The 26,020-nt window shown below is 39.1% G+C and overlaps 1 protein-coding gene and 1 non-coding gene across 2 annotated transcripts in view; both read left to right on the forward strand.

The window, feature by feature from the left end:
• Positions 1–4,374: 4,374 nt before the first annotated feature.
• TRNAF-GAA (transfer RNA phenylalanine (anticodon GAA)) lies at positions 4,375–4,447 on the forward strand. The gene has a single exon. It is a non-coding gene; the product is annotated as a tRNA-Phe (tRNA).
• Positions 4,448–4,534: 87 nt separating this feature from the next.
• LOC104607660 (signal recognition particle subunit SRP54, chloroplastic-like) overlaps positions 4,535–26,020 on the forward strand; it is an 88,877-nt gene continuing 67,391 nt past the window's right edge. Inside the window, exons 1-8 of the mRNA XM_010273339.3 lie at positions 4,535–4,868; positions 5,011–5,143; positions 10,329–10,396; positions 10,502–10,603; positions 11,363–11,515; positions 11,632–11,709; positions 12,488–12,613; positions 12,729–12,831. Coding sequence (XP_010271641.1) covers positions 4,701–4,868; positions 5,011–5,143; positions 10,329–10,396; positions 10,502–10,603; positions 11,363–11,515; positions 11,632–11,709; positions 12,488–12,613; positions 12,729–12,831 — 931 coding nt within the window. The 5' untranslated portion in view covers positions 4,535–4,700. The remainder of the gene's footprint in view (positions 4,869–5,010; positions 5,144–10,328; positions 10,397–10,501; positions 10,604–11,362; positions 11,516–11,631; positions 11,710–12,487; positions 12,614–12,728; positions 12,832–26,020) is intronic.

Raw genomic sequence — 26,020 nt, forward strand, 5'->3', positions numbered from 1 at the left:
GTTGTATATTAATAAATTGGATGAGGACTTGACAGGAACAAGTTACCATGATAAGAACAAATAATAACTAATAACATGTAAGTAAATACTAAATCTCAAGGGGAACATGTGGAGTCAATGCATGTAAAGCACAGGATGTAATTGTAACAAATGTAAAAAGATAGATAGTGGGAAGGGCAATGGCAAATTATGTCAACCTATTGGAGAGACGCATCCAGAGACGACCAAGTGTAGCAAAAAAACATTAAACTAAGTTAGCTCAAAGGATGCACAAGAACAAAACAGATTATTGCCAATGTAATAACAAATAAATAATCAAATTCAGGAGAAACAGGCAATACAAAACCTATTGTAGATATGGTTGCCGAGATAATTGTACGGCTGAATGAAAAACCAAATATATATATAGATGGGAGGGTAGAGAACTGGTTACCTGCTCCCACTAATATTAATGTGGAAGATTCACACGTGTGGAAAAGCTGCAATGCAACAAACTACTGATAAGAAGATCTTTGGTTACTTGCCAATTCTTGCGTTGGCTCAACTTTTTGTATTGAAGGTTGGAAAAAGACAACTACCTTAAAAAAAGGTTCAACCTTTTTGTTGAGCAAGAAAAAGTGTGACGTAAATGGCAATAGAGAGATGGGTTGCAATTCACGGACACCTGTATCCTATCTAACACATCCACCAATCTCTACTTCAGTTCATTGAACTTGTTAAAGTTAACTGGAGTCTAAACTTAAAAAAAAAATATTTTTTTATAATTCACTTTGCTCTCTCAAATTTCGATGTGATGTGTTGTCATCTTATGTCCTTTTTTAATCTCACCTATTTCTACCGTCACCGGACCACCGACAACTACATGTTCTCTCCCTTATTTCTTCTTCTCTCTCTCATTTTTATTTTTTCTTCTCACCTACTCTCTCTCATATCAAATTTTGGAATATGCAATCCAATTATCCTACTGGAACCATTGCAACCTCCTTTGAACTACTAATTAATTAGTTTTCTGCAATCCAACCCTTTAGGCTATGTTTGGTTTGAAGGGAAAAGTAGGGAAAGAAAGAGAAATGTAAGGAAACCTTTACAAAAACCTTTCCCTACTTCTTTCTTCAAAGCAAACACAGTCTTAATCTCACCTACTTCCACTATCACCGGACCACTAGCCAACTACAAGTTCTCTCCCTCTGAATCTGCAATCCAACCCTCCTTTTAACTACTATTGATTAAAGTGGATGAGGTGAAGAAGAACGAAAGTGGAGAAAGAGCAGGGTTAGAGTTGTTTTCCTTTCTGCAATTCAAGGCTTTTTTTTGGGAACTCCCTGTTCGAACAATGTGATTGCCAGAACGAACACCGGCGCCGGATCTTCCTTTCTGAAATTCAAGGATTTTTCTGGGAACTCCCTATTCGAACGATGTGATCGATGGAATGAACACAAGCATCGGAGAAGGAAGTGGAGACGTAAGGACAATGAACAAAGTGGAACAAACATCGAATTTTACCTTCAAACGATGTGAACAAAGCTTCTTGTGGGAACTCCCTACTAACCATTGGACTTTACCTACGTGAATAGGGTTAAGTACTGCTTCTACCTTTGAATGATGTGAACAGAGCTTTTTGTGGGAACTCTTTGCTAACCATTGGACTTTACCTATTTGAATAGGGTCAAATACTATTAGATTCTGTTAACCATTGGACTTTACTTACTTGAATAGGGTCAAGTACTATTTTTACCTTCGAACGATGTTAACAGAGCTTTTTTGTGGGAACTCCTTGCTAACAATTGGACTTTACCTACTTGAATAGGGTCAAATACTGTTAGATTTCATTTCTCACCTTCTCTGGCTCTTTTTCGTACTCATTCCAACTTAATGTATTTATATAGATTTTAGGGTAAATTATAAAGACCCTCTTGTACTATGTGGTATGTGACAAAGACTCCCTATACTTTGTTTTGCGACAAAGACCCCCTTGTACTATGACCGTGAGATAGAAACCCCTTCTGTTAGCTTTCCGTTGAAGTCCGCCGTTGCAAATTTTTTAATCCCCATACTACCCTTGTAATAAGAAAAACATTGTTCATCTTCCCTGACCTCACAATATACGAACAACAACAACGGTAAGGGGAGAAAAAGGGAGATCGGAGATTACCGTTGCTGGTGTTCTCTACCTTTGCAAATGGGGTTCCACTAGGGTGTTGTACAAGACAATCCTCTACAAGTGCCACTTCCATTTTCCTCTCTTCAACACATCTTGGAAGAAGCTCAGCTTCATCATCTCCTTAAGAACCACTAGTGGGAATTGCTTCGTGATGAAGAATATATTCGAGATCCAGCTTCTAATTCTCTCCTTGTCCCAATTGTTACCAACACATCTTGGAAGAAGCTCTGCTTCATCATCTCTTTGAGAACCACTAGTGGGAATTGCTTCGTGATGAAGAATATATTCAAGATCCAGCTTATAATTCTCTCCTTGTCCCAATTGTTACCAAAGATAGGGTCGTCTTTAGGATAATCCAAGGGCTTTGGGTCGCCCAAGGACAACAAGGCTATTTGTAGTATGAAGCAACACTACTCAATCAGTATCTGCACCAATTCAGTGCCGCACCGGGAATTTGATCAAATCGGTCATTGATATACACTTCTTTAGCTTTTCCCCTTACTTTGTTCACCGCGTCTCTGTATTTTTCCTCAGCATCAGATCCAATATTGTCCTTAACATGTTTCTAGTTGTGAACCACTTCGTTCCACACAGAATTGTCGAGTCTTCATCAAAACTTAACCTTCCCTGGATTCGGTCTGGGCTGCATAGCACCCTAGCTAGATATTGGTGTTATGGAGATTGAGTGCCTGGGTGCAGACAGGGCTTATTCTGAGAGGTAGAGAACTTGCCGATCTCCCTTTCTCTCCTCCCCTATAGAGGAAAGCGGGAAGAAGAAAGGGGAGAGAAAGGGGAGAGAAAGGGGTAGGGGAAGAAGAGAGATCGAGGAGAGAGAGAAATGTGGATTACCGGTTGCTTGTGTATCGTGAGGTCGGGGAAGATGAATAATGTTTTTCTCCCAATTGTTTACAAGAGTAATATGGGGATTAAAAAATATTGCAAAGCACTGCTATAAAGATTTGAACTCAAGTCTTAGTGTAATCATGCCATTATGTGCTAAGATTCTAAACCACTATGCCAACATTCAATTTATGATATTAGTTGAAATAAAATACAATTTATTAACTTTACCATTAACATGAACCTAAACAAATACAAAATACTATATGTTTATATTCAATAATTATAACTTAAAATAAATAAATAATATTAAAAATTATTACTTTATAAACATTAATGAAGTAAACAATCTACCAAATTTACATTTATATCAAAAATTGTTTTTTACTCTTAATAAATTTATACAAATAAAATATTAATAATAACTAATTATTTTTGTACTTAAATTTCATAAATTTGTACATTATATGTATCTTCAAATTTTTTGTATTTTTTATAAACTATTCATTGATATTTTAATTTAGACTAAAAATAATATATTTATTATTTACAAAAATAAAAAAATGTTTACACAATATTTAAGAATATAATATTAAATTGAACTTATCAAATCCACTAATTTAAATTTATATAAAAAATTTGTTATTTCAGAAACACTATAGAAAATAAAAATGTTAATAATGGAATCATTACTTTAATAATTAAAAATTACGAATTTTTTATGATATGTATCTTAGAAATTTTAATAATTTTGATATACTTTTAGTTAAGATTAAAAGTAAAAATATGACAATAATATATGTATCATAGAAAAATTATAAATTTCATATGATAGTAATTTTGATATTATCAAACATTTCAAAATTTAATATTTAATTGACTTTTTTGTTAATGTTCAAAAGTAAAAATATAAAATAATTACTATAGTAATTAAAATATAATAATTGTATATGTTTTGTGTCTTGGACTTGTAGAATTTAACATAATAATGGTTTTGTGCATGTTTTACTTTGTAAAATCTATATAATATGAGTCTTGGGCTCTTGATCGTTGAATTATCAATAGAACTGTAAGATATTTATGTATCTTACTATATTAAGTGTATATTACTTTATGTATTTATGTTTTATTTGTGGTTATTTTAACTTTTAAAATTAGTATAATTGATGTATTTAAGAAATTTGTATCATTTTTTAGTATACTCATATATTTTTCATATATTTCATTCATATCCATGCGTTTCAAAAACGTATCCGTATACATATTAATATTTAAACTATCTGATGCGATACCTGATAAGGTTACTTTGATCCTTGTATCTAACCAGCTATACCATAATCTTTAATGCATTTTTGCCGTTACGTGATCAGCAAGCGGGGATAGCTCAGTTGGGAGAGCGTCAGACTGAAGATCTGAAGGTCGCGTGTTCGATCCACGCTCACCGCATTTTCGTATTTAAAACGTTTTTATAATTTACCCCAGCGTGTGGGCCCAGTTATTTAAACAACCGTTGGATGCGCGTTGAGCGGTTTACAAGAGGAATGGATTAAACAGAGACGATAATTAGATGATGAAACATGTACGGGTGATAGATAGCTTGGTGGATTATTGATTTTCAGTTTCAGAGAGGATAAAACGTCAGACGTAACGATTGCTCCCAGAGGGAGGGAGCTTCCCCGTCGAACCGTTCTCTCAGACAATGGAAGCTGTTTCTTTCTCGACTGTTCCTTCCCGCCATTTCTCTTCATCTCGTCCTTCACTCTCAGTGAACCCTTGCTTCTGCAATCCGAGAAAATCAGCCAAGTTCAACTCTTCTTGGACTGGCTCAAGCATCTCCGTAGGACCTTCTTCCAGAAATCATTTTACGGTAAGCCAAGAAAAAGATGCTCCAACATCTAATTGCGTCATAAAGATAAGTTCAGACTTGAATTTCAACTTCATGTTGAGAGAGAGAGAGAGAGATGCTTTTTTTTTATTTATTTTTAAATTTTATTCTTTTTGAATCTCAGAGAGAGATATGGAATTGGGTCAATTCCGAAAGTGTTTTAGTTAGAAAGGAAATGCTAGGTGTTGTAAGAGCAGAAATGTTCGGGCAGCTGACAAGCGGCTTCGAAGCAGCTTGGAACAAACTCAAGGGAGCAGGTTTGTTTTTCTGTCTCTTCTTTTCCTGAAACCCAATTATAATACAAGGTTAATTCTTGGGAAAACTAACGGGGATGAAACATTTCAAAATGGAAGTTGGCTGTTTGATAAGAGAAAGTTGATTGGTGCATCTGGATCAGGTGTAATGTCGATTTGCACGAAATAGTATAATGGGTGTCTGTAAATTGGCATTCTCTTGAAAGCTTTAGGTAATATTGTCGATTTTAGATATTCAGAAACGGCTAGCTAACATATAAAGATTTAAGCTTGATCCATGAATAGCAAAAGGCGACTTGGACGTCATTAGGCTAGCATCCTATATAGAGGGACTGAGGAGAGACTAGAGTCTGTAGTTGAACATATTGCGTGGGTCTGGCTTGGCAATGAACATGGAAATTAGGAAACTTTCAACGTTAAGACTGTTAGCCAGGCAAGGATCTCTTTGGCATCCCTTGTTTCTCCAGGACTCTGTCCCTTATTACTTTCTTATGTTCTCTTTTCTAATTGATTTTCCTAATATTAGAACAATATTGTTTTCTAGAAATGTGGTAGAATAAAGAACTATCCTAAATCATGTTTATCTTTTGTACCAGAGAACTCTGATTTTTCAGTGTTCTCTCCCTTGTCCCGAGTCAATTTTCTCCTTTGTCTACTTCAAAGCTCTATCAATCATATTGTTGTGGTAATTATCCACAATTGCTGCCTGAGACTGAAGTATATCTATCCAACTGAACTGATGGTTATGGCAGAGAAAATTCCTCAAAAATGTCCATTCTCCCCTGTACAGATGTCTATGGTCCTTGTGTAGCAAAAATATCTTATCATGATTTGGATATGAAGAAAATACAAGAGACTGTCATATCAACCCATACCCCAATTTGCACATATTTGTGGAGTGGCAATGGACTGCCCAACCTCTCCTGTTCTGAGCCAGCTGGTGTGCCTGACTCAGCTAGAGTTTTTTTCTTCTTTCTCTCCTTTAAATGCTCCGTCTAGTCTGTTTGATATAACAAGGAGAGATGCCCAAGATAATACCAAATAGTTTGATGATAAGTATGGATAATGCTGGTTGTAGAGAAGAAATGAAATAAGGAAGATGATAAAATAGAGAAACCAAGGAAACTAGGAGAGTGGGCTGAGTTCCATAGCCATGAATATAGTGCTTTTTTTTTTTTTGATCAATAACATCATCTTCATTAAATTAAGAGAAGAGAGGGAAAAGAATACAAAGGGAGATAAAATAACTTAGCTCCCCAAAAACAAAAAACACAGTGAATGCAAAGAAAATAAAAAACTAGCCCAAAAAACGGCCTCCCTATTCACTCCTTGCTTGGCCAACCCATCCGCAAATGAGTTGACACTCCTCTTCACCCAGCTGTACTGAATCTCAATGTCCCTACCCAACCATAAGAACTGTTTTTTCTCATTGTTAAAGTTCCACAAACCACTGCCCTCTGTCTTCAACTAAGTAACCACCACCTTCAAATCACCTTCCAGAATCAAGCGGCTAATATTTAATTCTTTTGCTCTTCAAATTCCTTCAAGCGCTGCAAGGATCTTAGCCCTAAGAGAGTCACCTTCTCCAATAGGGCCAGAGAATAAAGTAGTAACAATCCCTTCCTCATTCCTGAAGACTCCTCCAATCCCAGAGGGCCCTGGATTCCTTACACTACTGCCATCAAAACTCAGCTTTATAAAGCCCGAGGGGGGAGGGGACCAGAACGGACAAAGAGTCCTCTTGCATCTAGCAGTGGAAGCAATCTCTTTCCAGTTTCTTAGCAAGTCATCCATAGGACAATCTAAAAACAACTCCAAAGATTTTAGCCAGTGGACAGCTTTTAAAAGGATTCGATCTAACAAATCTTCCAATGTTTTTCCCTTGTTAGAAAAAATGTGTGAGTTTCTTTCTTCCCACAAAGACCAGCATACCGCTGCCCTAATACACCTCCACATAGTCTTCCCTTGCTTCTTAGGCCAACTGAAAAAAGAAGGAGAAAACAAACCTTGGACAGTCTCCGGAGGATACCAAGAACACCCAAAACGGGAGAAAACCCACTCCCAAACAGTTTTAGCAACCTTACAAGAGACCATGAGGTGGTAGCCAGATTCCCCATCAACTTTACAAAGAGCACATCTATTAGGAATTAGACAATAATTGGGTCTCTTTCTTTGAAGTAAGTCTAAAGTGTTGATTCTTTCCAGGAAAATTTCCCAACAAAAAAAACCCACCCGAGGAGGAATAAGTCTGCTCCAAATTTCCTTAACTGGAAAGGACAACCCCAGGGGGGTAGGAGGTTGAGTTAAGGTTTCAAAGAAAGAAGCACAAGAAAAGGTACTGGAGCTAGAAAGGGTCCAAAATCTGGTGTCTTCCTTAGCAGGGTTTAGGAAGACACCCTCAAGGGAGGTTAGCAGAGCTACCAAGCTATCCAAGTCTGTATCCTTAATTGCCCTACGCGGGCCAAGGTTCCAACCAAAGCCCAAAGTGGAGGCTGAAGGGACCAAGAAAGAAGAAATGGGTTCATTTTTCAAGTTTGAAAGAGCATATAAGGAAGGAAACTTGTCTTTCAGAGGAGAATCCCCGACCCAAAGTTGTTCCCAGAAATTTATTCGGTTACCAGATTTTAGACCATTCCTGATCCAAGGGGAGAAAACTGGAAGCAGATTGTGGATGGATTTCCAAGGAGAAGCAATTGAAGCCCTTGCCAAGATTCCGGGATCCCAACCATTGTCTTCCAGCCCATGAATGCTAGCCACAATCTTAGTCCACAATTTATCCCTTTCCAAAGAGAACCTCCACAGCCACTTCCCCAGAAGGGCCATGTTCCTTTTCTTGAAATTACCAATCCCAAGACCTCCTAGTTTTTTACACCTAGAGACCACCTCCCAACTCACCCTATGATCTCTCTTCTCCTCTCCAGGCTCCCAGAGAAAATTCCTTATTAATTTTTCCAAAAGATTTGAAACCTTTGAGGGGATCTTAAACACTGACAGAAAGTAAACATGAAGGTTGGCTAGGGTAGACCTAATGAGAGAGACTCTTCCACCTAAAGAAAGATAATTCCTCTTCCAGGCCGCTAGCTTCTTCTCAAACCTCTCCACTACCGGAGCACAAAAGCTAACACTCTTAGGATTATCTCCTAAAGGGAGGCCCAAATAAGTCAGGGGCCAGTCCGTAATAGCACAACTTAGCTCACCTGCAAATTCCCTTAGGTCTCTTTCGTTCACATTCACTCCCGCCACACAACTCTTATCAAAGTTTACCTTGAGGTTAGATATCTGCTCAAAAAGTTGTATTGTCAACTTTAGATTCCGGATCCAATTGAGGTTCCCTCCTTCACAGAAAAGGATAGTATCATCTGCAAACTGTAGAAGAGTTAAGGGAACCTCCTCCCTTCCTACTCTCCACCCTCTTATCAAATTCCTCGAGTCTGCTCTATGGATCAATCACCCAAACACATCAACAATCAGGGTGAAGAGAAAAGGGGAGAGAGGATCTCCTTGTCTTAGACCTCTCAATGCCGGAAAGAAGTCAACCACAGTCTCGTTCACCAGGATATGGCAAGTCCTAACACAGCCCCAGATTCACTTACACCACCTGTCACCAAGTCGAAAGCCTTCTCCAAATCCAATTTGCAAACCACTCCCTTCTTCTTTGACTTCCTAAAGCTCTCCAAGCTCTCATTTGCAATGAGAATCTGATCGGTGATCTGTCTTCCCTCCACAAAAGCACTTTGGTTGGGTGCAATAATAGAGGGGAGCACCTTCTTTATCCTGAGAGACAACACCTTTGCAATGATTTTGTACAAGCTAGTCACCAAACTAATAGGTCTAAAATCTTTTGGTTGAGAAGCATCTTTCTTCTTTGGGACTAAGGCAATGAAAGTTGAGTTCAAGCCCGGGTTTATTACACCCCTCCTGTGGAACTCCTCAAAAACCGATGTAAGATCATTCTCCAAAATATCCCAACAATCCTGGTAAAAGGCCATTGTGAACCCATCTGGACCCGAAGCTTTTGTCCTATCCATAAAGAATACTGCTTCCTTTACCTCTTCCGTATCGAACCATTTTTCTAACCACTTTCTCTTCTCTGCACTTAGAGTTGGCCTATCCAAACCCTCCAACCACACCCTCTCATTCATAGGCCTTCTAAAATAGATTTGAAGTGGTTTACTAGAGCCTCTGCAATTTCAGCCGGGTGAGACAAAACTGCTCCATCAACTTCCAAATTAGAGATGTAATTCTTCTTTCTCCTTCCATTTGCCACTGAATGGAAAAACCTTGTGTTTCTGTCTCCCTCCTTTAGCCACTTACACCTAGATTTTTGCCTCCAACTGATTTCCTCCTTAATCAGGATGTCTTCCATCTGCCTCCTTAAAACCCATATCAACTTCCTTTCTTCCTCTCCAAAAGGGCCTCTCTCTTCCTTCAGGTCCAAATCCTCGATTTGCTCCACCAGAACTTGCTTTCTCTCTTCTAATCTTCCAAACTCCAGCCTATTCCACTCCTTTAATTGAGATTTTAAGTATTGGAGTTTCTTGTGGAACCTCATTCCCTCCCAATCAACTACCGGATTAGCTTGCTCCCACCACTCTCTGATTTTCTTAGTGAAACATGAATATAGTGCTTTGGTGTTTTAACTAATACTCTAATTCAGGGTTGAATTCATGTCATCAATCAGAGACATCAGACCTCTGAAATTATGATGGTGCCACACCTTATGTTACCAGAAATGGCAAGAACACATACATAGAATATACACTAAACTTTGAATTATCTGACATGACATGGAACCCTTGTACAGGTATCGAGGTATAGGCCCACATCATCAAGAAAAAGAACATAGTGCCAAAGAGAGCTTAGATTTAATTCATTGATCTTTGTTTAATATGGACAAGTAACACATTCATATTATCAAGGGGATATTTGATTCTAAATAAAAGTATCAGTTACTAGTTAACCTAGTTTATAGTTCCTAGGTAGATGGGTTATCAAATTGTTAGCAGGCATGCATTTGGATATGGGTGTGAATGTGGGGTTGGGTTTTTTACTCTGTTTTGTATATGGTGTACAAGGGATCCAATGACTTTTTATTAATAAAATCTCATAATTGTTACTTATGAAAGAACTAGTTTCTTATTACCATCTTTATTGTAAGTTGTTCATTTATGGAGTTTCTATGTTTCAGAGGTTCTGACCAAGGACAATATTGCGGAACCCATGCGGGATATTAGGAGGGCCCTTTTAGAAGCAGATGTATGCATTTTGGTGTAGTATGATTTGCATTATACTCATAGGAAATCTACAGTTTTTCTTCTACTGACAGAGTGGAAAAAGGTCTGACTACAATTACGTGGACAGGTTAGTCTGCCTGTTGTGAGAAGGTTTGTCCAGGCTGTAAGTGAACAAGCTGTTGGTGTTGAACTAATTCGAGGGGTGAGACCAGATCAGCAGTTGGTTAAGGTATGATCCATCTATTGTATGCTATTTCTGAGAAAATCATGCTGATGCTTATGGGATTAGACTGAGGAAATTAACCTAGCCATTTTGGTTCCTTATCTTCCTAATAAGCATTAACAAATTTTTAATTGGACGTTGGGTCTCAATCTGCTGGTGATTCTCATGTCTCATATCTATGATCATGATTTAAGTTTGGGAATTTTTCCATTTCATCCTACTGGCGGGGGGGGGGGGGATGTTTATAATCAGTTTGAGATTTTTTTTTTTTTTTTTTCTAATGTTTCATGATCAAAAAGAGAAAAGAAGGATTTCTAAATCCTCTCCTCTCTCAGACCCCAGCTCAGTAATTTGGTGCTACAAGGATTTCCTAAAGAAGGCAAGCTGGTTAACAAGCAACATGAATGTTAGTTCATGTGGGTGAGAAGGTCAGAAAATGCTATTTCTGATAGTCTCACTAAATAGGGGGTCTTGAGGGAACATCTATACTGGGCAACTTTGTAATGTTTTGATTATAGTGTACTTGGTTTCTTACACTTTCTTTTACTATCAATAGAGGTCACACCTTGTGCTTCTCTTTGGGGTGTTCTAACTTTGCTTACATATTGGTAATGAAATAACTTTTCAATTATCAAAAAAAAAAAATCCTCTCCTGTCTAGCACAATAAATTTATTTATTTTTTGATAAGTCTAGCACAATAAGTATGCTGGTTGCATAACCTAACAGTATTGGATCTGTTGATGTCCGATTCTTGATCCGTGCAGATTGTACATGATGAACTTGTCAAGTTAATGGGTGGGGAAGTATCTGAACTAGTTTTTGCAAAATCTGGTCCCACAGTGATATTATTGGCAGGTCTACAAGGTGTTGGAAAGACAACTGTTTGTGCAAAGTTAGCTTTTTATCTTAAGAAGCAGGTGGAGTATGATAACCTGTGTGGTTATGTACATTTGTTGGGTTGGTTTCAGATACATTTAGATAGGTTGCCCAATCTTGATCTTTTTGATGCTAATCCATGTAATGCTGATTATAGGGAAAGAGTTGCATGCTTGTTGCTGCAGATGTATACAGGCCTGCTGCTATTGATCAACTTGTTATTTTGGGTGAAAAGGTAAATTAGATTGCAAGCAAAACATCATCTTTTTGGTTATCAGTCACTAAGAACTCTTTTATGTGATAGAAAGGTTTTATAAGAGAAAGAAGGCAGCCTAGAGAGTCTAGAAAATGAAGAGTCATACATGATTGAAGTAGTAGTCTTGATAAGTAAAGGCATTATCCTGGGGGAAGAATCCACCATACAAGTAACTCCTCCCAAAAACAATCCAAACAAGGCTGACATCCGTCAATCAATCTGAACTTTGAGTCCATTTGTACAAGCTATTCATTCTGGATACTATAGCTCTAGCCATCCTGATAGTGGCTTAATAGTCGCATGGTATAACCTCCAGATGTCCTAATTGCATTCTGCGGATCTCCCTCTCTCAGAATTTTTCAATCACATTTTATATTATACAAGACAGTATATCAATTTGAAATTTGGAGTTCTCATTTGATCTTGTTACTGTATAGATTTCTTTCATATTGTTACCTGCCAATCAAAAAGCAGAATTTTGCTTTAGTTAAATTAGGCAATCCCTGGGTCTGGAACTTTTGAATGTTGAAAATGTCCAATCATGTATTTCCTTTTTTATTTTTTTTATCAGTAACCATTAAATTTATTTGCTAATATATGTAAATATGTACAAAAAATCTCTAATCTTTCTGGCCATAACTTGTCCAAAAAGAAACAAGCTTTTTGGTCTATATATGTCAAAATTTCTTATTCTCTTAGTACTTTAGTCTTACAATCATTTAGTTCATACTGATAATCAGTTATAAGCTTTTGACAGGTAGATGTGCCTGTTTATACGGTGGGGACAGAGGTGAAACCTTCAGAAATAGCTAGGCAGGGTCTGGAAGAGGCCAAAAAGAAGAACAAAGATGTGGTCATAGTGGATACTGCTGGAAGACTTCAGGTTCAAAAAAAAAAAAAAAACCAATACTTGTGACAAATCATTGTTGCTTAGTTTAGGAAATATATCTTGATTTTGTCCAATATGAACTTTTTTTCTTCTATGGAAAAATTATCAGATCGACAAAGCAATGATGGATGAGTTGAAGGAAGTGAAGCGAGCATTGAATCCCACAGAAGTTTTGCTTGTGGTGGACGCAATGACTGGCCAAGAAGCTGCAGGTATTTTGACTTGCATTTATCCCATTTTGGCTGAATTAATCCATGTCTTGATGTATAACTTACATGTTGAACCATAGTGAAAAACTTTTACAGATTCTCTTTGTAATGAGACTTCTTGTATAGTTTTGAGATTTAATGCAATACTAAAAAAACATAGTGAAAATTTTCCTTTTTTTCTATTGAGCAGAAAAATCAGATATTAGATGCTGTTTTCTTTGTCAAAATGTAGAGAGGTTTTCTGGATAGGAAAAATTCTTTGTTTATTTTATTTGGAATTTCAAGAGATATTATGAATTTCTATATATACTTTTTTTGCTCTTATTACCATGAAAATCCCCCTACAGTGGTTGTCATATGGAATCAATCTGATTTCTATGGACTTCTGCAGGTATCAATTAAGTTGTTTAATTCATAATTACCTACATGACTACATCATTAAAAACAAGATGTGAGCACTTAATTGATAAAAATTATAAAACTTATGCTGGGCACAAGCATGTGCCAGTGTCAAGAAAAGGTAATGGATGCATAGCCTAGTAGTTGTTGAATATGATGACTTACAAGGAGCTGGTAAGTGTTGCCAGAGAATCGCATCAGCAATAATGGTTCAAGGAGAAGAAAAGGAGAAATTCAAACACTCTGTTCTGCTCATTTAGAACATGATATCATTTTGCATCCTCAGGATTCTTCCAAGCTATTACTTGATGGTAGTCTAATTCTTCCCCCTAAATGATTTAAGTGTCCATAATTTAACAATGGATAAGACATTAAGCAGAGCGGAATGGCAAAACAGGATTCATGTTGCTGACCAAATGTAGTCGGGATAAGGTTTGGATGATGACACTGATGCTTTGGAAGAGAGATGATAAACTCTTTTTCACCTGACAATTATTCAAAATCTCCTCGTGAAGTTGATAAATCTTAGCAATAATCTTGAGGATAGGTCTTTGTAGCCCTTTCTCATATCAAGGCTGCAGAATCTCGGTTGATATGTGGTTGCATAAGTCGAGAAGATAAGGAATCATTATATAATTCTCTTTTAGCAGTTTTTCATAGGTTGGACCATCATTGTTGGGTGATCCAATTTTCTAGCAAAATATCCTAGTTTCTCAAGTCCACAAACATACATCTTGACTAAGACCATCCAAGAAAGTTAGTACCATCTATCTAACTTCATTGTGGTTATCTGGAATTTTAACCATCACTCGACATACTCATGGTCGACCCAACTCCTGAAGTTCCTAAGGCTTTGTTTGTTTGTAGCACAAATTTCACTTGTACTTATGTTAATGAATAGGAGTGCAAAAGGGCTAATTGTAAATACTTGCTTACTTTTGCTTCACATTTAACTTTGATAAAGTTCAGATCTGTATATGCTTCAGTTTCAGAATAAAAAAAGAAAAGAGAGAAAGAAGAGAAGAAAAGAGAAGAAAAGAGAAGAGGAGAGAAGAGAAGAGTAGGTAGAAGGAAAGATTGGTTCAAACTAGAGAAATCACCTCTCTCTAGTCAGCCAGATTTGTTTATAGTTTTCTAAACAAAAAACACAATGACTATTGTACCCCCACTTAAGTGTGGGACACATCACTTAACTTAGAATAAGATGTAAATCAATCCTCAAAAATTAGGTGTAAATTTGAAAATTAGAGAGAAAAAGGAAGAAGAAAAGTAAGAGCAGCAGTACAAGAGAAGAAGATGGCGAAAAGAGGAGGAAGAAGAAGAAAGGTTCGAATTATTCTTCCCTTTCTTCTCTAATCCTTTTTATTAAGAATTAATGTTAAAGTAATTACAAGGCCCTTAAGTGGGCGGCCAGCTAGGCAGTAACATAAAGAGATCAAACAAAAAAGAAATAACAGGCCCATTAAGAGAGGCCCATTAGCTAACAAGAAAAAGAAAAGATATTACAAGAGAAGATAGTAGGACCCGTTCGGCCCAGTCTCTTTACACTCCCCCTCAAGCTGAGCATAGATGTCAATCATGCCTAGCTTGCTTATATACTGTGTCATTTTCCCTCTCGGAACTCCCTTGGTCAAGATATAAGCCAATTGTTCGTCTGATGTGATGAATGGCAAACAAACTTCTCCTGAGGAAACTCTTTCCCTTATAAAATGTCTATCAACCTCAATGTGCTTAGTTCTGTCATGTTGAACAGGATTATGTGCAATATTGATAGCTGCTTGGTTGTCACAGTAGAGCATCATTGGCTTCTCGTAGTCAACCCCCAATTCTTCTAAAAGGGATCGTAGCCACAGTAATTCTGGCACACCATGTGCCATTGCCCTGTATTCTGCTTCAGCTGAGGATTTAGCAACTACAGACTGTTTCTTACTCCTCCATGACACAATGTTCCCAGCGACCAGAGCACAATAACTTGAGGTGGATCTCCTATCATCAATACATCCTGCCCAATCAACATCAGTAAAAGCTTCCAGCTTCATGTGTCCATGTTTGGCAAATAGAATACCTTTCCCTGGAGTACCTTTCAAGTAACACAGAACCTTTTCTGCAGCAACTAAATGAGTATCTCTGGGAGAATGCATAAATTGACTAATAACACTTACTGCATAGGAAATGTCTGGCCGAGTCATGCAAAGATATAACAATTTCTCAAGCAATCTCTGAAACACCCCCTTATCAGATAAAAAGTCACCATCTGTAGCAGAAAGCTTATGATTGGGATCAATAGGAGTGGAGATTGGTTTAGCTCCAAGTTTACTAGTCTCAGCAAGGAGGTCAATGACATATTTACGTTGAGAAATGAAGATACCATCCTTAGATCTAGCAACTTCAATGCCCAAAAAATACCGAAAATCTCCCAAATCTTTGACCTCAAATTCAGAGTTAAGAAATCTTTTTAGTTTGCTAACCTCTTGAGTGTCATTACCCGTGACCACAATATCATCAACATAAACTATCAAGAAGGTCACCAGAGAGCCATTTCTCTTTAAGAACAGGGTATGATCAGATTGAGTTTGTGTGTAACTAAAGGAGACAAGAGCAGCCCTGAACCTCTCAAACCAAGCCCGAGGAGACTGTTTGAGACCATAAATAGATTTCTGCAGTTTACACACCTTGCCTTGCATTTTCTTCCCATACACCCCTGGAGGCAAAGACATATAGACCTCTTCATGTAGGTTTCCATTCAATAAGGCATTTTTAACATCGAACTGGTGTAGGGGCCAATCAAAAGTAGCGGCTAGAGATAACAAAACCTGGACTGAGGTCATCTTAGCTACAGGAGCAAATGTCTCAAGATAGTCAATACCATACATCTGAGTGTAGCCTTTAGCAACCAGCCTAGCCTTAAACCTCTCAATAGATCCATCAGAGTGATATTTAATGGTAAACACCCATTTACAACCCACTGGTTCCTTCCCTTCAGGCAAGTCAACAATATCCCAGGTATGGTTCTTATGCAAAGCATTCAGTTGAGCCATTATAGCATCCCTCCATTCAGGTTTATATAAGGCTTCCGGTACGGACCTGGGTATCACATGGGAAGAAACAGAAGTAAGAAAAGATTCGTAGGAAGGAGAGAGAAGGCTGTAAGACAGGTGTTTGGAGATACAATGGGCTGTACACTTCTGCTTGCCCTTGCGGAGAGCAATAGGAAGGTCAATGTCTGGGAAAGATGTAAATGGGTCAGAAGAAGGCTGACCTGTTACCTTGGTAATGATGGGAGGAGCAAGAGGCTTTTCTGTAGGAGTGGAAACAACCTGCCCATGTCTGAATCTATGCCTTTGGTATCACCTTTAGAGAATAGGATGAGGAATTATAGGAGAATGAGGTGGAGGAGGAGGAGGAACTGGAATATTGGAGGTAGGTCCAGTGGGAGAAGTAGACACTTCATGAGAGGACTCGAGGAATGGGAAGAGGAACAACTGGAGACATAGCAAAGGGCTCTTCAGATTTCTCCCCCTCAGGAGAAATACTAAAGAAAGGAGTCAACTCAGCAAATGTGACATTCCGAGATACAAAGCAGGTGCCACTAACTGGATCAAAACAGCAATATCCCTTTTGTGTGGAAGCATATCCCAGAAAAACACATTTACGAGCCTTAGGTTCAAATTTGTGCCTTTGATGGCTGTGAACATGCACATAGCAAGTACACCCAAAAACACAGAGAGGAAGAGAAAAAATATCCTCATCCGGGAAGAGAAGGCTAAAGGGGGTTTTGAAGTTAAGAACCTGGGAGGGCATACGATTGATAAAAAAGGTAGTAGTAAGAACAACATCTCCCCAAAATTTTATAGGAACATGGGATGCAAACAGGAGGGATCTGGCAACTTCAACCACATGTATGTTCTTCCTTTCCGCTACTCCATTCTGTTGTGGAGTGTAGGAACAAGAACTTTGATGAATAACCCCTAAAGTTTCAAGATAGGCGGAGAGGGTTTTCTCAAAATACTTCTTAGCATTATCAGAACGGAATATTTTGATCCGAGTGTTAAATTGGGTGAGGATGAGTTCATGAAATTTGTGCACAATAGCTGGTACTTCATCCCTGGATTTCATGAGATAAATCAAAGTGTAACGAGAGTAGTCATCAATAAAAAGGATAAAGTACCTATAACCCCTCATAGTTGGCAAATGATATGGCCCCCACACGTCAGAGTGAACAATATGAAAAGGAGAAAGAGATCTTTTGTTGCTTATTGAATAAGAATGTTTACAATACTTTGACAGTTCACACGACTCACAATGAAGACTCGATAAAGACACTCCCTTAAATATATCTGGAAACAAATGACTCAAAGCAGAAAAAGACAAATGACCAAACCAAAAGTGACATAACAAGACTTTGTCAATAGACTGAGACAAAACTGACTCTAAGGCAACTCCATGAGGTGGTCCAAAAGCTCTATCCGATGTGTCCAGCAAGTATATTCCGTTCGCCTCATGGCCACTCCCAATCATCCTTTGAGATTGCAGGTCTTGAAAAACACAATGAGTGGGAAAAAAAGGTTATGCTACAATTCATTGATTTAGTTAAGCTGCTAACAGATAAAAGGTTTGTATTAAGTTTAGGGACATGAAGGACAGAGGATAAATAAAGGGTGTCAGAGGTCTTTATATCCCCTTTACCAGAGATGAGAGCAAGAGACCCATCAGCAAGGGATGTTTTCTCTTTACCAGAGAGAAGGTGGTATGAGTAGAAGAGATTAGACATGCTGGTCATATGGTCTGATGCACCGAAATCAATAATGCAAGGGATTTTATGATTACCTGAAACTGAAGCATGATTTGCAGAAGCACGAATACTTGAGTGTGCAAATGCAGATGAAGATGATATGTTGTTGGAAGAGTGAAATGAAGAAACAATAGCTTCCAAGTGATTTAACAGCCTCCCATACTTTTCAAAATCCACCTTCATTGCTGCCAATTGCTCAATGGTTGATTTTTCGTCACTCTCCTTATTTCCTCCCTCAGGTACTGTAGCAACATTAGCTGTCTAGGCTTTCCTACCTGACTGCCCTTCTTCGAGCTATTGTTATTCTTATAGCTATCAGGAAGAAGCTCAGGATGAAGCTTCCAACAAGTGTCCTTTGTATGCCTCGGTTTCTTGCAATATTCACATATCTGCTCATTTTTCTCAGTTAGACCCTTTGGCTTTATTCCGGCATGTGCAAAGTATTCTGTTGGTGGACTCTGCAACTGAACTTGCTGCCTACTCTCCTCACTGCTTATCATAGCGTATGCCTGGGAAAGAGTAACCTCATCTTTGGCCAGGATATTTTGCCTAATGATGTCAAACTCAGGGTTGAGTCCAGTGAGAAATTCAAACACCCTATTTCTCTCCACCAACTTCCTATACATTTCAGCATCATTCTTACTCTCCCATACAATTGTCTCTATAACATCAATTTTTTGCCATAGGGATTTCAATATAGAGTAGTAGATTGCTACACTCTTCTCCCCCTGTCTTAGGTTCTTCACGTCACTTTTCAACTCGTAGACTCTGGCTACATTCAACTTCTGTGAATAGGTCTCAGTAACACTGTCCCATATCTCCTTAGCCGAAGACATGCAGAGATAATGCTGACTTATATGAGGTTGCATAGAGTTGACCAACCATCCAATGACAGTATAGTTCTCTTGCATCCATTTCTCAAATTCAGGGTTTGTCTCTTCGGGTTTCACTTTACTACCTGTGAGATACCCGAGTTTTCCTCTACTACAGACATAAATTCTTATAGACTGTGCCCAAGCAAGATAATTTGTCCCATCTAGCTTGATTGTGGTCACACCAGTCAAAACGGAATCTACGGAGCCAAGGCCGGAAACCGACACTTGCTTGAACTCACTTCCGTATGGCTCCATTAATCAAACGAAAATCAAAGAACCAGAAATTTGGTCTATATAAACTTACTTGAAGTCAAACCAGAACGCAGATGCTTGAAAACTAGGGTTTTACTCCGTCCAACTATTGGGGAGGAAGAGAGAAGATACAGTTGCTCCTACCAGAGCTTCCCAATCTCTTCCAAATCTGAACCGCCCTCCTTTAGGAGTCAAAAGACACCTCCCAAGCACAGAGCGCCACACCCAAAGCTTCACCTTTACCTGTACCTTCGAAAATCTCTAGTCGGCTAGAGTTTTGGGCAGCAACAGAACAACACCACTTCTTCGCAATATCCAGCCAGATTTAAACTCTCCAAACCCTCTACCAATTAGGCCAGAGATCCTCTGAGCTATAGAGAACCTATCTCTCCATGCACTCTCTTAATCTAAGGGTGTATGGGAAAAGAGGAAGAAGAAATAAAAGAAGTAAGAGGCCTGCTCTGATATCAAGATGTAAATCAGTCCTAAAAAATTAGGTGTAAATTTGAAAATTAGAGAGAAAAAGGAAGAAGAAAAGCAAGAGCAACAGTACAAGAGAAGAAGATGGTGAAAAGAGGAGGAAGAAGAAGAAAGGTTCGAATTATTCTTCCCTTTCTTCTCTAATCCTTTTTATTAAGAATTAATGTTAAAGTAATTACAAGTATGCCCTTAAGTGGGCGGCCAGCTAGGCAGTAACATAAAGAGATCAAACAAAAAAGAAATAACAGGCCCATTAAGAGAGGCCCATTAGCTAACAAGAAAAAGAGAAGATATTACAAGAGAAGATAGTAGGACCCATTCGTCCCAGTCTCTTTACAGAATATAATAGTAATTACATCTAGCACATAACATAAAGTAAAAAGACTAGACTACCCTTCTATAGTTGACTCTAAAATAGAAACCACTATCTGCTGATTTGGTCAAGCTTCTTGTGAAAGGAAGAGGAGAAAGTTGTAGATTTCAGCAATAGAAAGAGAAAAGGGAAGGAAGGAGAAGAAGGTCAACTAGGGTTGTGTTTCATAACCCTAGCCGCCAACCCCTCATTCTATTTATATTTAACTTAAATATGAGATATTACAAAGATGCCCTTAGTAGGGCGGCAACTCAAACTAAATAGTTACAACCCTTTTAAAAATAAAAACTAATGGGCCCAAGGCCCAACAACTTCTTAATTTAAAAGAAAATAAACTAAACACAAATCGACCCACTCAACAACACAAATCGGTGGCCCCACTCAACACTCCCCCTCAAGTTGGGAGTAGATGTCACACATTCCCCAACTTGCATAGATCATGCTCCAACTTATTCTTTGCAACGCCTTTTGTGAGAACATCAACAAGCTGCAGATCAGAGGAAATGTATGGAAGACAAACTTCTCCAGAAGTTACCCTTTCTCTGATAAAATGTCTATCTACTTCAATGTGCTTAGTTCGATCATGCTGGACTGGATTATGGGCAATATTAATTGTTGCCTGGTTATCGCAGTATAGCATCATAGGTTCTTCTGCCTATACACTGATTTCTTTTAACAGAGAACGGATCCAGAGAAGTTCTGAAACTCCATGTGCCATGGCCCTATATTCGGCTTCTGCACTTGATCTTGTCACAACTGTTTGTTTTTTACTCTTCCATGAGACTAGGTTACCCCCAACTAGGGTGCACACTCCTGAAGTTGATCTTCTGTCATCAAGGCATCCTGCCCAATCCGCATCTGTATAAGCCTCTAGCTTCAACTGTCCATGATCAGTAAACAATATGCCTCTGCCTGGATGTCCCTTCAGATAAGCAAGGATCCTGTCAACTGCCTTCTAGTGCTAGTCTCGTGGAGCATGCATGTATTGACTCACTATACTTACTGCATAGGAGATGTCTGGTCTTGTCATACACAAGTATAGTAGCCGACTCACAAGTCTTTGGTATCTCCCAAGGTCCTTTACTGGTTCACCTTCTGATGCACTGATTCTATAGTTCTGATCAATGGGGGTGCTAGTTGCCTTTGTTCCAAGCTTCCCTGTCTCTTGAAGAAGGTCCAAGACATACTTCCTTTGAGAGATAAAAATTCCATGTTTCGATCTTGCAACTTCGATGCTTAAGAAGTATCTCAGTTCTCCAAGATCCTTAATCTCAAATTCCTTATGCAGGTTCCTTTTTAGACTATCAATCTCACTCAGATCATTCCCAGTGACAACAATATCATCCACATAAACAATTAGGATTGACATCAAAGATCCCCTGCACTTCACAAACAAGGTTTGATCAGATTGAGTTTGAGTGTAGCCAATAACAATCAGGGCCTTTCTGAATCTGTCAAACCATGCTCTGGGAGATTGTTTCAAGCTATATAGTGACTTCTTCAGCTTGCATACCTTTCCCTTTTTAGCATTATCATAAAAACTAGATGGAAGATCCATATACACCTCTTCTTGCAGATCCCCATTTAGGAAAGCATTCTTCACATCTAGTTGAAACAAGGGCCAAGAGTATGAGGCAGCAAGAGAAAGGAGTATCCGAACAGAGGTCATCTTTGCAACTGGCGCAAATGTCTCTAGATAATCAATGCCATAGGTCTGTGTGTACCCTTTTGCAACAAGTCTTGCCTTGTACCTCTCTATACTTCCATTTGCCTTATACTTTACTGTGTAAACCCATCTGCATCCAACTGTCTCCTTGTCTTCTGGTAGGTCCACAATCTCCCATGTCTGATTCTTAATCAAAGCCTCCATCTCTTCCTGCATAGCTGTCTTCCACTAAGGTTTGGAGAGAGCCTCACTAACACCCTTGGGTATAGACACTGAATCAAGAGAAGAGAGAAAAGCACGGTAGGAAGGAGAAAGTCCACTGTAGGATAAGTACTGTGAAATACAATGAGCAGTGCACTTTCTCTTCCCTTTTCTAAGAGCAATAGGGAGATCAAGGTTATCTGTAACAGTGTTAGTAGGACTAATGGGAACTGAAATAGTAGTGGGATCAAGAGGAATACCTGAATCCGTATCGGCTGAATCTGGAGTCTCCAAGGGATCGACAGGAAGTGGTGTGAGTTCTGCTGTAGTGGAATCAACTGCCTTATGAATTCTCTGCCGTGAGTAATGCTGTGAGACGGAACGCAAAGGAGGTGGCAAGGTAGGTGACATCGGGTGGTGGTCAAGCATAGGAGTAGACACAGGGACTGGAACTGGGAGAGGGATAGACTGCTGACTTCCCCAAAATACTCTCCCTGAGAAGGATTCCTTGAGAAGAAGTACGTAGATTCGAAAAAGGTAATGTCCATAGTAACAAACCGGTTCCCAGAGACTGGATCATAGCAGCGGTACCCTTTCTGATTCTCTGCATATCCAAGGAAGACACATTTCTTTGCCTTGGGATCGAGTTTCGAACGGTAAGGACCAAGGATATGCGCAAAGCAGACACACCCAAACACCCTTAGAGGAATATGAAACATCTCCCCCTAAGGAAAAAGAAGGCTGAATGGAGTGGTGAATCCAAGTATACAAGAAGGCACCCTGTTAGTCAGATATACTGCCGTAAGAACTACATCACCCCAAAAACGAACCGGAACTGTAGCTGTGATCATCATGCTTCTTGCCGTCTCAACAATGTGTCTGTTCTTCCTCTCTACAACACCATTCTGCTGTGGACTGTAGGAGCAACTACTCTGATGGACAACACCATACTCCAACAGATATGAGGCAAGAGGTCTCTCAAAATATTCCCTAGAATTGTCAGATCTGAACATCTTTATTCTCGTTCCAAACTGTGTTAGTACTATCTAGTGGAATTGCCTAACCAAGGATGGTACTTAATCGTGGGATTTCATCAGGTAAATCCAGGAATATCGAGAGAAATCATCCACAAACAGGAGAAAATGGCGATAGCTGCCCATAGAGGGAACATGATAAGGGCCCCACACATCTGAATGAATAACATCAAAAGGAGAAGAGCATCTTTTATTAGTAGGTTTAAAAGAGTGTCTACAATGCTTTCCAAGTTCACAACCTTCACACTTCAAACTTGACAGAATCACAGACTCAAATAGTTTTGGAAACAAAGAACTCAAAGAAGAAAAAGACAAATGACCCAGACGATTATGCCAAAGTATAATCTGATCCACTGATTTTGACTCACTGTCCATGCAAACATGATGACTTTGGTGAAGAGGAAGAGCATCCAGGAGGTAGATTCCATTCACTTCACGACCACTCCCAATCGTCCTCTTTGAATCTAGATCCTACAAAATACAACATCCAGGAGAAAAATTACTGAGCAGTTCAGATTCTTAGTCAAACTATTAACAGATAATAAATTGGTGCTCAATCCAGGCACATGGAGGACAGAGGGTAAACAAATGGAATCATTAATCTTGACAAATCCCTTCCCAGCAATAGGAACATGGGATCGATCAGCTGTGGAGACCCTATCTCTGCCAGAACAGAGCTGGTAAGAGGAGAAAATAGTGGAGCAATGGGTCATGTGCTCTGAGGCTCCAGAGTCTATAATCCAAGGAGATCTCTCCTTACCTGAAACAGAAACATAGTTTGCAGTGACATGTGAACTACCTGTGTGGGCATAGGAGGTGGAGTGAGCTCCACTTGTGCTATTTGTACCTTGTTGTCCGCTTGCAGCTGAACTGGAATTAGTTGTATCCCTCTGATTCAGAAGTAACCCAAACCTCTCAAGCTCAGCCCTTACTGCAGCAGCTGCAGCGGATTCCAAAGCAGCTGTAGTAGGGGGAGCTGGAGTGTCACTAGTAACTGCCATGTGCGCATTTCCTTTCTTATTCTTCAATCTGGTCGGCACAAGATGTGGGTGAAGCTTCCAACAAGTATCCCTTGTATGCTTAGGCTTCTTACAATAGTCACAAACTAAGTCTCTTTTGTCTTCCTTCTTGTTTTCATTGCCATTCTGTTTAGATTTCATAGCACTTACCATAGCGGACTGATCAGAAATGAGATTCTTCATCATTACATCCCTCCTGCACTCCTCTCCTGACACAAAGGCATATGCTTGGGAGAGAGTGACACTGTCCCTGGAAAGAAGATGCTGTCGTGCAATGTCATACTCAGGGTTAAGGCCAGCAAAGAATTCAAACACCCTATACTTCTCTAAGTGTCTTTGATAGGTAGCTGCATCCTTGGTGGTTTCCCAAGCAAAAGTCTCTAGATGGTCGATCTCCTGCCACAGGGTCTTAAGGACTGAAAAATAGGCTGCAACAGATCTATCTCCTTGCCTTGTAGCAATAATCTGATTTCTCAGTTGATAAGCCCTAGCAACATTTTCCCTTTATGAATAGGTTTCTATAACCCCATCCCGTATCTCCTTAGCAGTATTTGCCCATAAAAAATTTTTACTTATATGTGGCAACATGGAATTACACAACCATGTCATTACCATATAATTTTCTTGCACCCACTGGGAGTTGCCAGTTTCAGGTTTCACCTCTTCACCAGTAATATACTCCAATTTTCCACGAGCCCCAATGGCCATCTTTGCAGATTGGGACCATTCCAAGTAGTTTGTACCATCCAACCTAACTGTAGTAATGGTCCCAGTTCCGAAGGGGTCTCCAACACCTCCTTCCACAGGTCTCATTTCATTCCCGGGCTTATATTCAACTCTGTGTCCCTCCATGCTTCTCAAAAGGGTATAGAAAACAAATAAAAAAAATGCAGCAAGAACAAACAAAACACCTTCTGGAACCAACGACACTCTTTTGGTATCCTGGACTTTCTTCCCACGAAAGATTCCTTTTCTGTGGGATGAGAGAAGAGAGAGAAAAAGCAACCGCCCTCTCTAGAAGCCTCCAAACCACGTGGGACTTGAATCGCCCCTTATAAATAACTCCAAGGAACCCTAAAAAATTAGGGCGCCACTACCTAGGTCAAAATTGAAGAGTCCAACAAAAACAAGACTCTTCCCCTTTCTCCAGTTTTTCCTAATTTTGATGAAAAACCCTAGACCAGCTATAGGGCATACAGATCCATCAAGAAAATCCAAAAACTGGGCTTACCTGAGAGCTTCGATCAGCCTCTTAAATCTCCATGCAGTCGGCCGATCTAGGGCTGCATGAGAGAATCACTTCCAGAACCTTAAACCTGCTCTAATACCAAGTAGAAACCATTATCTGCTGATTCGGTCAAGCTTCTTGTGAAAGGAAGAGGAGAAAGTTGTAGATTTCAGCAATAGAAAGAGAAAAGGGAAGGAAGGAGAAGAGGGTCAACTAGGGTTGTGTATCATAACCCTAGCCGCCAGCCCCTCATTCTATTTATATTTAACTTAAATATGAGATATTACAAAGATGCCCTTAGTAGGGCGACAACTCAAACTAAATAGTTACAACCCTTTTAAAAATAAAAACTAATGGGCCCAAGGCCCAACAACTTCTTAATTTAAAAGAAAATAAACTAAACACAAATCGGCCCACTCAACAACACAAATCGGTGGCCCCACTCAACATCTAACACTCCCCCTCAAGCTGGTGAGTATATGTCATTTAGTCCTAGTTTGTTACATATGTAATCCACTCTTCCTCGACTCAACCCTTTGGTGAACAAGTTTGCTCATTGATTTCTTGTGTTAACATATGCTGTACTTATCACTCCACTAAGCACCTTCTCTCTCACAAAGTGGCATTCAACTTCTATATCTTTTGTTCTTTCATGAAACACCAGATTAAAAGAGATATGAACTGCAGCTTGGTTATCACAATATAGATTCATAGGAGTGTCAATCGAGTACCCCATCTCCTCTAAGAGATTCTTCAACCACACTAGTTCACATGTTGTGTGTGCCATGGCTCTATATTTAGCTTTTACATTGCTTCTTGCTACCATTGTCTGCTCCTTACTCTTCCATGTCATCAAATTGCCCCAAGAAAAGT

Source organism: Nelumbo nucifera, chromosome 2, assembly GCF_055504915.1.
Source record: "Nelumbo nucifera cultivar China Antique chromosome 2, China Antique-T2T, whole genome shotgun sequence".
NCBI lineage: Eukaryota > Viridiplantae > Streptophyta > Magnoliopsida > Proteales > Nelumbonaceae > Nelumbo > Nelumbo nucifera.